Here is an 11,171-nt window from a genome sequence, read left to right as displayed (position 1 = left end):
CCCGCAGTGCCTGAGGGCAGGGGGGCCTGTGCCCCGAGGGGTCCCCTCCAGCCCATGGCCTGTAACACTGGACGGAGAGTGCTGCCCCATGGGAGCCCCCACACCCCGGGGAAAGGGCTGATCCCGCTGGGGTAGCCCGGCCGCGCCACAGCTCTGGGGCACAGGGACCCCCAGGCTGCTGCAGGCGGTGGCTGCAGGGGCCAGGGGCTCGGTGGAGCAAACCCGCTGTGAGCAGGAGCGGGCAGCCCCGGAGGCGCTGGGATGCTCACGGACCCTCTGCCAGCCTGGTGGAGTGGTAGGGGGGGCCTGGGGAGGGGTACTGGTGGCAGCAGCCCCCCAGGAGCTGGAGGGGCCGAGATAGAAAGGAAAAGAGACGGGCACGTGCTGAGTGGCACGATCGTTTTCATGGCAGACAGGTTTACAGACAGTGGAGCGGTGCAGGGAAGGACTGGGCCCAAACACGCTGCACCACCACGGAAATACATGATCATTTATAGAAACAACGGGGGAGCGGCAAGCCCCCTCCCCTGCCAGCAGAAAATGGGGCTCCCCCGGGCAGGTGCCCGCTGGGCACCCTGGCACAGCACCCTGTTTGTCCTGATCCTGAAAGGCAAGGCGGCACGGGGGCACAGCCCACAGCCGGCACGGCGTGGCGGCTGCCGGGAGAGCGCTAAACTACCACGGCTAGAACAATCCACAAGACAGCACGGCTCCGGGGGCTGCCCGCTGGCGTGGCCAGGCTGGGGGGCGGCAGCGCCGGGCCGGGCCAGCCCAGAAGCCCCTGCTCTGCTGCCGGAGCCCCACGACCCTCCGGTGTTGCCAACAACACGACCACGAAACACGCACACACACACACCCCCCACCCGGACCACCGCCGCGGCCTCCCTGCCCTCGCCACCAGCCCTCCCGCCCGGGCCCGCTCCTCCTCTGGCGGGGGTCTCTCCCCACCGCTGGCCCGGCAGGCACCCACCCCGGCCGGCGGGGCTCGGGGCCCGCGTGGCACGCTGGTCGCCCCACTGCTCACAGGAGAACAAGGCTGGGGTTGCGCAGCTGCCTGTAGATGTGCAGGAGCTTCTCTGCCGTCGCGGCTCCCTCCTCGCCGAGGGGCGGCCGGTCACGCAGGGTCTGCGCCTCCTTCAGCAGCATCTGTGCAAGGGAGATGGAGCTTGAGAGGTGCGCCTCGGCTCGGGGCTGCGGCGGGGGGTCCCCATCAGCGTGCACCGCATGAGGAGGGGACCGGGGCACGCTGGGTGCCCACCGTCCCCGGCACGGGCTCGCAGCTCACCTCGTGGTTGGCCTGGATCTGGCGCAGGTACTGCATGCGGAGGTCGGGGGGCCCCGAGCCCTGCGCTGCCTGCTCCAGCACCAGCGCCTGCAGGGAGCGGAGAGCCCTGCTGGGGTGGGTGCCGGGAGAGCCAGCTGCGGCAGCACCCAGCACCAGGGAGCCCCAACCACGGCACCGGGCAGGAGGCTGGTCTCCACCTGGCACCGCGCTGCCCTGCTTTCCCCAGGCCTGGCACCACACTTGCCGGCACCAAAGCGTCTCCAGGAAGGCTGCCAGTCCCCATGTGCTGCAGGGGCCCTGCTCCGTTTTAGCTGCCAAACTGAGCAGAGCCCGTTCCTGGGGCGGATGGGAGGCACCTCCTGGGGCTCCACGGCCTGAACACCCAGAGCCAAGGCCGGGGTCTGGGAAGGGCGTGGGGTCCGTGACAGCCCCCCATGCCGGGCTGGTCTGCCACACGGTGGTGCCAGAGAAACCCTCCCAGAGTGCCTGGCTGTGCCCCCAGGCTTTGGCCCTGGGGTTTTGGCTTGCTTAGGGTCCCCCCAAGGCACGGCCCCGCGGCAGTGGCCGAGCATACCTGGATGCGCCGGATGACGGCGTGGTGCATCCTGCACATGTGGGCCAGGGACGGGCTCTCCATCAGGATCTCCACAGCCTGTATGGGGCCCGCCGGGCTGAGGTCGTTCATGGCCACCTGAGACAGGGAGCACATCCTCGCTGCAACCATTGCCGGGCAGGGGAGGGGGTGAGGGCAGCCCCAGGACCCCTCCCCAGGGGCACAGTGCTCCCCAGGAGGCTCTCCTCCCCCGTCCCTACTCCCTACACCCCACAACCCATTTGCTCTCCAGCCTGATACATGCAAACACAGCAGAGACACTGCTAGCCCAGCCCAGCATCAGGCCCCCTGCCCAGCCCCTCCGAGGGGCATTTGCCCCTGTCCCGGTGGCCATCAGGCCCCAGGCAAGCTCTCACCCACTCCTTCAGCCCCGACCAGGAGCGGCAGCGGAGGCGGGTACCACAGCCAGGAGAGCGGCCGCCGGTCTCACCCGGTGCTGCTGGGGGTAAGTGGCTGCCCGTTCCCTGACGAGACGCAGGCTGCCACCCCAGCGCATTTAGTCTGGCAGGCTTAGCCCAGGCAGAATTAACGTTGTCACTAATCACCCTGGCAATATTAGTGCTTTCAAGCGTGACTCAACCTGAGCCAGGTCATCGCCAGCAGGCAGGCGGCTGGGCCCCTCAGCACAGGGTCAACCCGCCGCGGCAGGAGAGCTGGGCAGCTATTAGTGTTTCTCCTTTGCGCTTAGAGGGAGATTTTCACATGAAAGGGGGACCGGCTGCAGCAGATCAGACTTACACCTCAAATCCAACCACGTTTTCCCTTTGCTTTGCAGAGCTGGCCAAGCGCAGCCAGCCAAACCAGCGGGGAAAGCCCGTTTCTCCCCACAACCAAGCCCAACACCAGGTCGGGGCACGGCGAGTATCCGAGGCTACTGCGACAGGGTGGGTGAGAAATGGCCAGGAGCAAGAGCCACCCCACTCCAGTGGAAAGACAGTGGCAAAGAGGGCCTGCAGGGCTCCTGCGGGCCAGTGAAGGGCTGCTGGGAGGGGAGGGGGCATCTGCCTTGGTCCTCAAAAGGCTGGTTTGCCGTGCAGGGACGCAGCAGCACCCCGCTGCTCTGCCTGGCAGGGAAGTGAGAACATCTGGGGGATGCATAGCCATCAGGAGAGGGAGGGAATTGGCCACAGCCTTTGGGAAGTCCTGGGTTGGGAGAAGGGGAACCCGCAACACAGCCCACCCAGCCCAGCACACAAGCCCCAGTCCCACAGCGTCGCAGCCAGCAGGCTCCCAGGCATCTGGACATGCAAACGACGGCCTGGGGTCAGCATGGCAAGGCCATACATCACTCAGCTCCCTGGCATGAGAGAGGGGCTGCGGGACAGAGCCGGCTTCGTGGGATGGGGGCATGGGGAGTTTCTCTGCAGGGCTAACCCATTCCTTGCCTCTCGGACAAGCAGCTGCACTTCGCCTCCATCCGGCGCCGCACCACGCACCGATGCCACTTCCCCGCTGCTCAGTGCCTCAGCCCCGGCGTTCTCAGCCAGCAGCCAGCGCAGCGTGGCACAGCTCAGCGGGACATCTGGGGACAAAAGGAGAGAAAGCAGAGCTTGTTACGCCGATGAACGCCCTCCCTGCGGCTCAGCAGCCCCGCTCAGGCCAGAGCGGCGTATGCCTGGCGCAGCCCCTGCGAGGCCCCTGCGAGGCCAGGGCTGACACTGGGACCGTTCCCCTCCCTGCTGAGACAAGCCGAGTTGGGTGACGCAACTGCCATCGCATCCACGTGCCAGCCCACGAGCAGACACACGCTGGGCTGGTGACTGCGCGGGGTCATGCAGCCCTCCTCGCCTGAGGTGCACGCACAAGCTGTGACAGTGCCATCCCGGCCTCTCCTGGGATGGCCACAAGCCGGGACGCAAGCCCCGCTCCCCAAGGAGATACCCCAGCAGCCCCTGGGATGCTCCTCTCCAGGGACCCACCTGAGCCAGAGGTTTTCAGTGCGTTTTTCAGCAGCTCCGAGGACACCCTGATGGATGCCGCCGAGGGGGGCAGGTCTCCCTCTCCCGGGGCGTGCGGCAGCTCGCCAGCTTTCACCCCCTTGGGTTCAGCCTGCTCCCGGGATACTTTGAGGAAGGTCTCCACAGGGTCTGGGGGCGCAGGGGGGGCAGCTGCCTGCGAGGAGGCATCTGGCCCAGGGGGGCTGCTCTCGAAACGGAGGCACTGGAGCATGTCAATGGTGCATTCACTGAGGGGCAGGCAGATCCCCTCTCTGTCCGGGGAGAGTATGGGTGAGTCATCTGGCAGGAGGTCGTCCAGGGCCTCAGAGGAGTCAGAGCCGCTGCCCAAAATATCCCGTAAACTGTAGTAGAGGGCACAGGATATGGTCAGAGGCAGGTCCAGCTTGGTGTCCGCAGCGGAGCCGAGGGGCAGCGTCAGCTCCCTCTTGTTCCCGGGGAGGAGCTGGTCGATGGGGAAGGTGAAGGTGGTGGCCGAATCCACAGACTCCTCCTCTAAGGCACAGGGGCTGGCCAGGAGCTGGACGCAGAGGGTCCAGCCCTCCTCCAGGCTGTACTCGCTGCAGTTCTCCAGCAAACAGGAGATGGTGACGGTGTCTTGGAGCAGGAGGCAGCTCCAGTTGGCAGTGACAGTGCAAGCAATGGGTTTCTGCCCTTCTTGGCTGGACAGCAAAGCTGCGCTCACGTTCATCACCTGGTTCAGGCTGGCCAGGGCTCGGTTCTTCTGGTCCACTGCCTTCTTCAGGAAGGAAACTCTGCAAGGACAAAGCGTCAGCACTGAAATAGGGCAAGGAATGGCGGCCAGGACACCGGCTCAGTGCCAAGAGCGCGGCAGAGGCCAGTGCCAAAGGCTGCTGCACGAAGGGCGCTGTGCCGCTGCGGCAGACGAGCCAAGCAGCCCCTGGCATGAGCCCGGTGCCCTGAGCTGCCCCAGGAACTCCCCAGCTCTTTCTCCGAGGCAGCCCCCAATCCCCGCTGCCTGCAGGGCTGCTCTGCCCACGAGGCCCCATCCACTGAGCTGACCCTGAGGACCAGCTCCGGTCAGCCAGACCCCGGGATCCCCCCTGCGAAGGGAGGGGGACTCAGTTGCATCCCCCCCACCATGCGCAGACGGCCGCGGAGGCCGGAGGCACATGCCTGCCCTGCCTGTTACCGCCGACTTGGCAAGCGCGGCGGGGCGTCTGGGAGTGCCTGGCACACTGCCTCTCCCACCTTCTGCCGCCGAGGCTGTAAACACCAGCCCGCCCGCAGCGCCGGAGCTGGCTGCCCTTAAACACTATTTTTATACTATCAAGGTCAGGGGCACTTCCCAGCCAGGGTCTTGCACTCCAGAACCAACCTAAAAATTGGAGCAGTTACTGAGGGAGACCTCACAGCCGATGCACAAAAGCCCAGCTCGGTGCCCATAAACTCAGCAGCTCGCACAGTAAGAGCATGAGCACGCAGCGCCCAGCAGCCCTTTACCTCTCCGAGGTGTTGCCTATCCCGGACAGCAGCTCCTTAATCCTCCGGCCGGCCTCGGCAGGCGTTAGCCCCGTGTCAGCGTCCTCGGGGCTGCATAAGCCGCAGGTCATGAGGCGGCCTTTGGCAGACAAGGCCAGCAGCTCCGATTCACCTGCGGGCAGAGACAGGGGCAGGTCAGGCAACAAGGGGTGGTGGGGGGCTGGGAAGGCAGCTGGGGCTTCCCTGACAGCTTGGGGCTGGATGCAGGGGGTTGGGGAGCACAGGATGGCACTGCCTGCTCCAAGACACCAGGAGCCAGAGGCATCGCTTCCATCTACAAGGAGAGGACACAGACCACGACAGCACACCCACCTTGTGCGCAGCTCCCCAGGAAGGGGCTGCCCCATTGAAGGGAAATGCAAACCCCCCCGCTCCCGGGCCCGCGGCTCCTGCTCACTGACAGCCCCGCCGCCCCAGCCATGCTTCCCGGAGCTGCCGCCCCCAAGCCAAGGCCTGCAGCAGCTGGGAGAGGGGCTGGGGGGGCTGCAGCGCCCTAGGAGCCAGTGCTGCCATGCGGGGTCCCCATCGGCGAGACACATGCAGCTCTGTGGGCAGCAAGCGGGGTCTGGTGTGGGCAGGGCTGCCTGCCTTGCTCTCGCCTGGGTGCCCCAGGAGCGTCTCCTCGCTCGCCTGCCGGTTCTGGCCCCATTTTCTCCTCGTGTTGCCCCATGCAACAGGCTCGGCTTTGGCTACGAGACGTTTTCCCCCTGTTTAGGCACTCTGCTCCCTTCCTCCGCTGCCAAGGCAGGGGCCGAGGATGAGCACCACACCTTGCAGTGTGCCCAGGCCGTGGTCAGGCACCGCACGCTGCCCTCGCTGGGTGGGGAGGGGGCTGTCAGCACCCAAGCTGCGGGGCTGGAAAGCGTGGCGTGTGCAGGCTCCAGTCCCCGGAGAGAGAGCATGCCCGAAACCCCCTTTCTGGAGCGAGCCTCATCCCAGCTCGCTCAGGGCTCCCCACAGGCTGCCCTCCATGCGGGGAGCCCAAGGGGGCCAGCAGGGCTGGTGCCAGCCCCCCGCGGAACCTGTGCAGACCATCTGCCTCCTGCGACGCCGAGCAGAGAGGAACCGCGAACAGGCGGGGAAGAGCCGGAGCTGCCAGCACGCCTTGCGTTCGGCCCGAGTCGGCATGCTCGACAGAAACGACTTACAAACGAGGGGAGTCAAAAAGAACAGATGAGGATGGAGCCCGATCTGGACTGTAAGGAGGGGTGGAGACGTACGGGCTGGAATAGGCAGCTATCCTGCCCCGCTCCACCCCAAGACCCAGCGCACACCCCGCTGCTGGTAGTACCTTCTGACGCCCGAGAAGACAAGGAAAGAGCCACAACGCTACAGATACTTAAACTGGCTGGAGACAGGACGGGAGGCAGGACGCCAGTGCAGCTCTCCGCGTCCTCGGGGTCGGAGGAATCGCCGACCCAGTCCAGGTCGACGGCGGAGATGTCCGAGTGCGTGCTGTAATACATTCGGCTGCCGCTGCCGCAGGCGGCACAAAGAATGGGCCCACGCAAGTAGTACTCCCTGAGCTCCGGCACTGTCGCCTCCTCCCTCTGATCCGCCTTCACGGCCACCATCTTCCCGTAGTGGCCCACAGCCACCACGCAATCACAGCCAGTGTCTCCGAAGAGCTGCTCATCCTCAGCATCCTCCGCCGCCCTCTGCTCCGTTCTCAAGGCCCCGATGAAGACAATGGGCTCTTCCAAATGATGGAGAATCTTTATGGGGGGATCTTGGTTCGAAACGTCGTGGCAGCCATCGACAGCCGGCGAAGAGCTGAGGGCCTTCAGAGGCACAGAGCAGAGCTGTCCATCTGGGAAGCCGCAGAGGATCATAGGAGACTCCAGCATGGCAGCGTCGATCCCAAAGAGCAGGCTGAAGAGGGGCTCTTCCAGCACGAAGCCCCCTGAGCACCACAGCCCCTCCCCGGACCCCATGGTGCCTGGGGAGGAGGCGCAGCACAGGACAGGCAGGAAGCGGGACGGCGGGCTGTCCCCCTCGTCCCCGGGCTGGGGGCCGGGGCAGAAGCCCACCTCGCTGACCTGCCGGTATGGGGGACTTTCCTGCTCGGGGCGCGGAAGCTCGTGCAGTTTCATCCACCATTTGCCGTGAGCCTGGGACAAGGTGATGACGAAGCTGTTGAGCAGAGTGAACATGCACAGGCTGGAGTCTGGGAAGATGCAGGCATCCGAGTCCACAGGGAAGACGCCGGAAGGGCAATTGCCTTCTTGGCCGTCGCTATCCGTCTGCTCCATTAACCTTCAAGCAAACAGGGAAGAGCTCTCAGCCAAGCCATGGGGCGAAGCCAGCTCTTCCCTTGGCTGCCTCTAACCCCGGCCCTCAGAAACAAGCTCCCCGCAGCCCAGCTTTTAGCATCTGCTGCAAGAGTGGCAATTTGGAGAGAGCCAGAGCTTCAAACCGCGTAACGCTCCCCATGCCTGCGGGAGGACGGGCAGGGAGAGGGCAGTGGTGGAAGCCCAATGCATCACCCAGCCGCAAGAAGGAGCCCCGGGACTCCCAGGCTAACAGCACGGGGCTGGCTCATGCCCCTGGGGGTGGCGGCCAGCTCACCTGCTCTGCTGGTCCAGGGAGACGCAGTAAATGCCGCTGTGGGCACAGAGGATGTAGAGCTGCCGGGGCTGGGGCAGCAGCTCCACGTGCCACACCTGGTCAGGACACCGGTACACAGCCTGGGTGGAAAAGCAGAAAGAAACGTCACCTTCCTATGGCACCCGGAGTGGGGGGTGGGAAGGGGCTGCTCGGCGCAGGCACAAGTGCTGAGGGAGCCACGGTGCCCATGCTGCCAGGCCGGGCAGAGCCCTGCTCACCCACATGAGGTAAAGAAAGAAACTGCTCGCTGAGCAGTGCCTCCTCCTGGGCAACCCCAATACAACTGCAAATTAAAGCGGTTATTTCCTGCAAATGCAGATTATAAGCAATTTCCAGGAATAAATCTATCCCTGGGCAGCACTGCAGCTCACGGACCCAGCTGGGCTTCCCCAGGAGAGGGGCAGCCGCCCTCGGTGAAAAGCGGCAGGGGATCGGGAGAGGGGCTGCAGGTAACAAGGCAGCCCGTCACTCACGCTCCCTGAGGGGAAGGAAAATAGCGATCAGAAAGCCAGTACATGATCTACTTTCCTGAGAAGGAGCGCAGTGTAGGAGGCAAATCCTGATATTACAGGGATGGCTTTCTTAGAAATGATAATAAGAACAAATTAAAAAAAGAAGCCGTGGATAACTCAACATGACGACTGCTGTTAGTCACAGCAAAGACAATAGCGAAACCCTTTGTAGATGGGAAATGAAGAAGACCTGACTTTGCTCGGGGAGGAAAAAAGCCTTTCTAGTTTAATTAAACGTTTGCCTCGCATGTTTGGGAGAGGGGCCAGACGGCAGCACTCCCCAGTCCCAAAAGGGGTCTCGGAGCTCTGTAAGGGGGCCTGGCGCTGCTCACGGAGTCCAGTTGTGGATGGGGGACCCAGATGGAGGAGCCCCAGGAAGGACTCTGACCCCAGGCTGGGCCGCCAGGGACACGACTGCTGTCCCCGCCGCTTTTGCCCAGTCCCGGGATGCCAGCCCCAGGGGACACAGGCCCCAGAGCACCCTCCCGGCACAAGGGACGTGGGACGAAGCCCCCTGCCCAGCCAGGCCACTCACCTTCAGCACCTTTCCCTCCTGGTCATAGATGTAGACGAACTCGCTGCCGTTGGAGAGGTAGATCTCGTTCTCGTGGCACAGCACCCGGGGCTTGCCGGCCACCAGCCCCCCCACCGGGCAGCAGAAGCCAGCCAGGTAGTCCACCCTGTGGCCCACGTGCGCCATGGTGCCGGGGGGGGCGCGGTGCCAGCCTGGGGGTGCGGGGATGGGGGTCAGCGCTGGAAGGGTCACCCGCGCTCCAGCGGGCACCGAGGGGGATGGGAAGGGGCCCCTCCGTGAGCACCCTGGGCACAGGCTGAGCCCGGCCACCCCCCCCCAGGGCCACTGACAACCCAGGTGCGGTGACCCAGCCCCACAGCCATCCAAACCGCAGGCCCAGACCCATGCTCTCCGCTACGGCAGGCCTAGACCCCCAGCCTCTACCAGCCACAGCTCAGCATCACCCCCAGTCCCCCAATCCCCCATCCCAGGCCCCCCCGTCCTCAGCCCCACAGACCCCAGACCCGCCCCCCAGCCCCCTATCCCGCCCCACACCTCCGCCACACCAGCTCCGCCCGCCTCCCTCCCACAGGCCTCGCCCGCTGCCGCTCTCCTCCCCCCAGCCCCCCCCTCTCCTCCCGGTGGGGCTGCGGGTACCGGGCGGGGGGCGCGGGCGGCTCCGCTTTACGGCTGCGCGGCGGCCGCCGCAATGGGCGGGGAGTTTGCGACAGGCCGTAAAGCTGCGATGGGCGGGCCTAGGGGCCGGCGCCCTGCGGGGTCGGTATCGGGAGGGTGTGAAGCCCCTGGCTCGGGGCACAGAGGGGAGCGAGGCGATGCTGGCGGCAGCGGCTTTATTAATGGCGAACGGGGGCCGGAGGCCCGCCCCACAGCACGGGCCTGACCCACGGACGCTCCCCCCGCTGCCCTGTGGGTGCGGGCGGACTCAGCCGCCGGGATGGCCCCCCCGCCCCAGCTCGGCTGAGGCCCCGAAACTGATGCTGTGCCCCGGGGCCGCTACTGCGGGGCGGCGGGGGGGCTGCGGGCGGGCTGGGGCAGCCCCCGGCGGCGGGGGGCGGCTCCGGGACCGCGGGCCCGGCTGAGCTGGTCCACGAAGGCCTCCACCTCGGCGAAGCGCGCCGACAGCCGCCCCAGCTGCGCCTTCAGAGCGCTGAAGTCCCGGTACAGATCGTCCAGGGCTCCCGACAGCGACCTAATCCTGCGTGTGGGAGAGGGGTGAGGGCGTGGGATTCCTGCCGCCCCCTCGGGGGGGCAGCGCTGCTCCCCGCGGGCCCTCACCTCCCGTAGTCTGGCAGCACGGTCTGGTGGTCGAAGAGCAGCAGGTTCCTCATCTGGGAGGTGATGGCGAACTTCCAGTTGTCCAGGACCAGTGTCAGGTTGGCGCAGCCCTTCACCGGCGCCCTCTCGGCTGTGGGGACCGGAGGGGGTGGGCTGGCCAGGACCCCGAGCGGGCCCAGGACCCCAGCCGTGGGTCAGACCCCCGCCCCAGTGCCCCTCTGGCATCACAGCTGGGGCAGCTGCCTGCTGTCAGGCAGGGAAACTCTGGCCCTGCCTGTACCCGAGCGCTGGCAGCCCCTGCCTGACAGGGAGGGGGTCCCGAGGCGTGGGGTTACCGTCTGCTCCGTTGTCCCATGCCGCTGGCCGCCGCTTCAGCTTGGCGGCGCAGCCCAGAGCCGCCAGGAGCAGGAAGGGGAGAAGTCGCGACATGGCGCTGCCGTGGGACCACACAGTGAGAAGGGTCCTGGCCCTGGCCAGCTCCCGGCCATGGGCAGGAGGGAGCTGGGGCACCGCAGGATGGCCATGGAGTGTCACGTCCCTGAGGGCCTGGCCCCATCGGACCCCCTCTGCCTCCTACCTGCGCCAAGGTCCCGGCCGGCGCGGATGAGGCGGCTGCTCGCCAGGCTCGGCTCCCCAGGCTCGGCTCCCCCGGCTCTGGCTCTGTGCGGCTCCCGCCTTCCCTTTTCAATGCGCTGGTCTGGCGTGGGGCCCGGCCGCACGCGGCTCTGCCGCTGATTGCAAACAGACTGTCCGGCCACAGCGGAGCCGTGGGCAGGGGATGGGGCACCGCGTGCCCAGTGATGGGGCACGGCGGCCTGCTGGGAGAGACCCATGGCGCAGCCCCAGCACGGCGCAGCCCCCATGCGGGTAACAGAGCGCAGGAGAC

At 66.3% G+C, this 11,171-nt stretch overlaps 2 protein-coding genes across 2 annotated transcripts; both read right to left on the bottom strand.

The window, feature by feature from the left end:
- Window positions 1–393: 393 nt before the first annotated feature.
- Window positions 394–9,265, bottom strand: FAAP100 (FA core complex associated protein 100). The gene is made up of 9 exons (XM_082008366.1): window positions 9,011–9,265; window positions 7,925–8,043; window positions 6,648–7,612; window positions 5,318–5,468; window positions 3,818–4,608; window positions 3,284–3,420; window positions 1,860–1,976; window positions 1,286–1,372; window positions 394–1,146 (listed from the first exon to the last, which is right to left on the bottom strand). Exons 1-9 carry the CDS (start codon window positions 9,173–9,175, stop codon window positions 1,021–1,023), a joined length of 2,658 nt encoding a protein of 885 aa, XP_081864492.1. The 5' UTR covers window positions 9,176–9,265; the 3' UTR covers window positions 394–1,020.
- Window positions 9,266–10,003: 738 nt separating this feature from the next.
- LOC309411616 (uncharacterized protein) lies at window positions 10,004–10,714 on the bottom strand (the record flags this gene model as incomplete). The annotated part of the gene is made up of 3 exons (XM_082008287.1): window positions 10,004–10,205; window positions 10,286–10,415; window positions 10,621–10,714. The coding sequence occupies 3 exons, from the start codon at window positions 10,712–10,714 to the stop codon at window positions 10,004–10,006; spliced, it is 426 nt and encodes a 141-aa protein (XP_081864413.1).
- Window positions 10,715–11,171: the final 457 nt, after the last annotated feature.

The sequence above is a fragment of the Phaethon aethereus genome (assembly GCF_964289735.1).
Source record: "Phaethon aethereus genome assembly, chromosome: 18".
NCBI lineage: Eukaryota > Metazoa > Chordata > Aves > Phaethontiformes > Phaethontidae > Phaethon > Phaethon aethereus.
The sequence above is the reverse complement of the archived record's forward strand: the minus strand, read 5'-3'. Positions and strand labels throughout refer to the sequence as shown.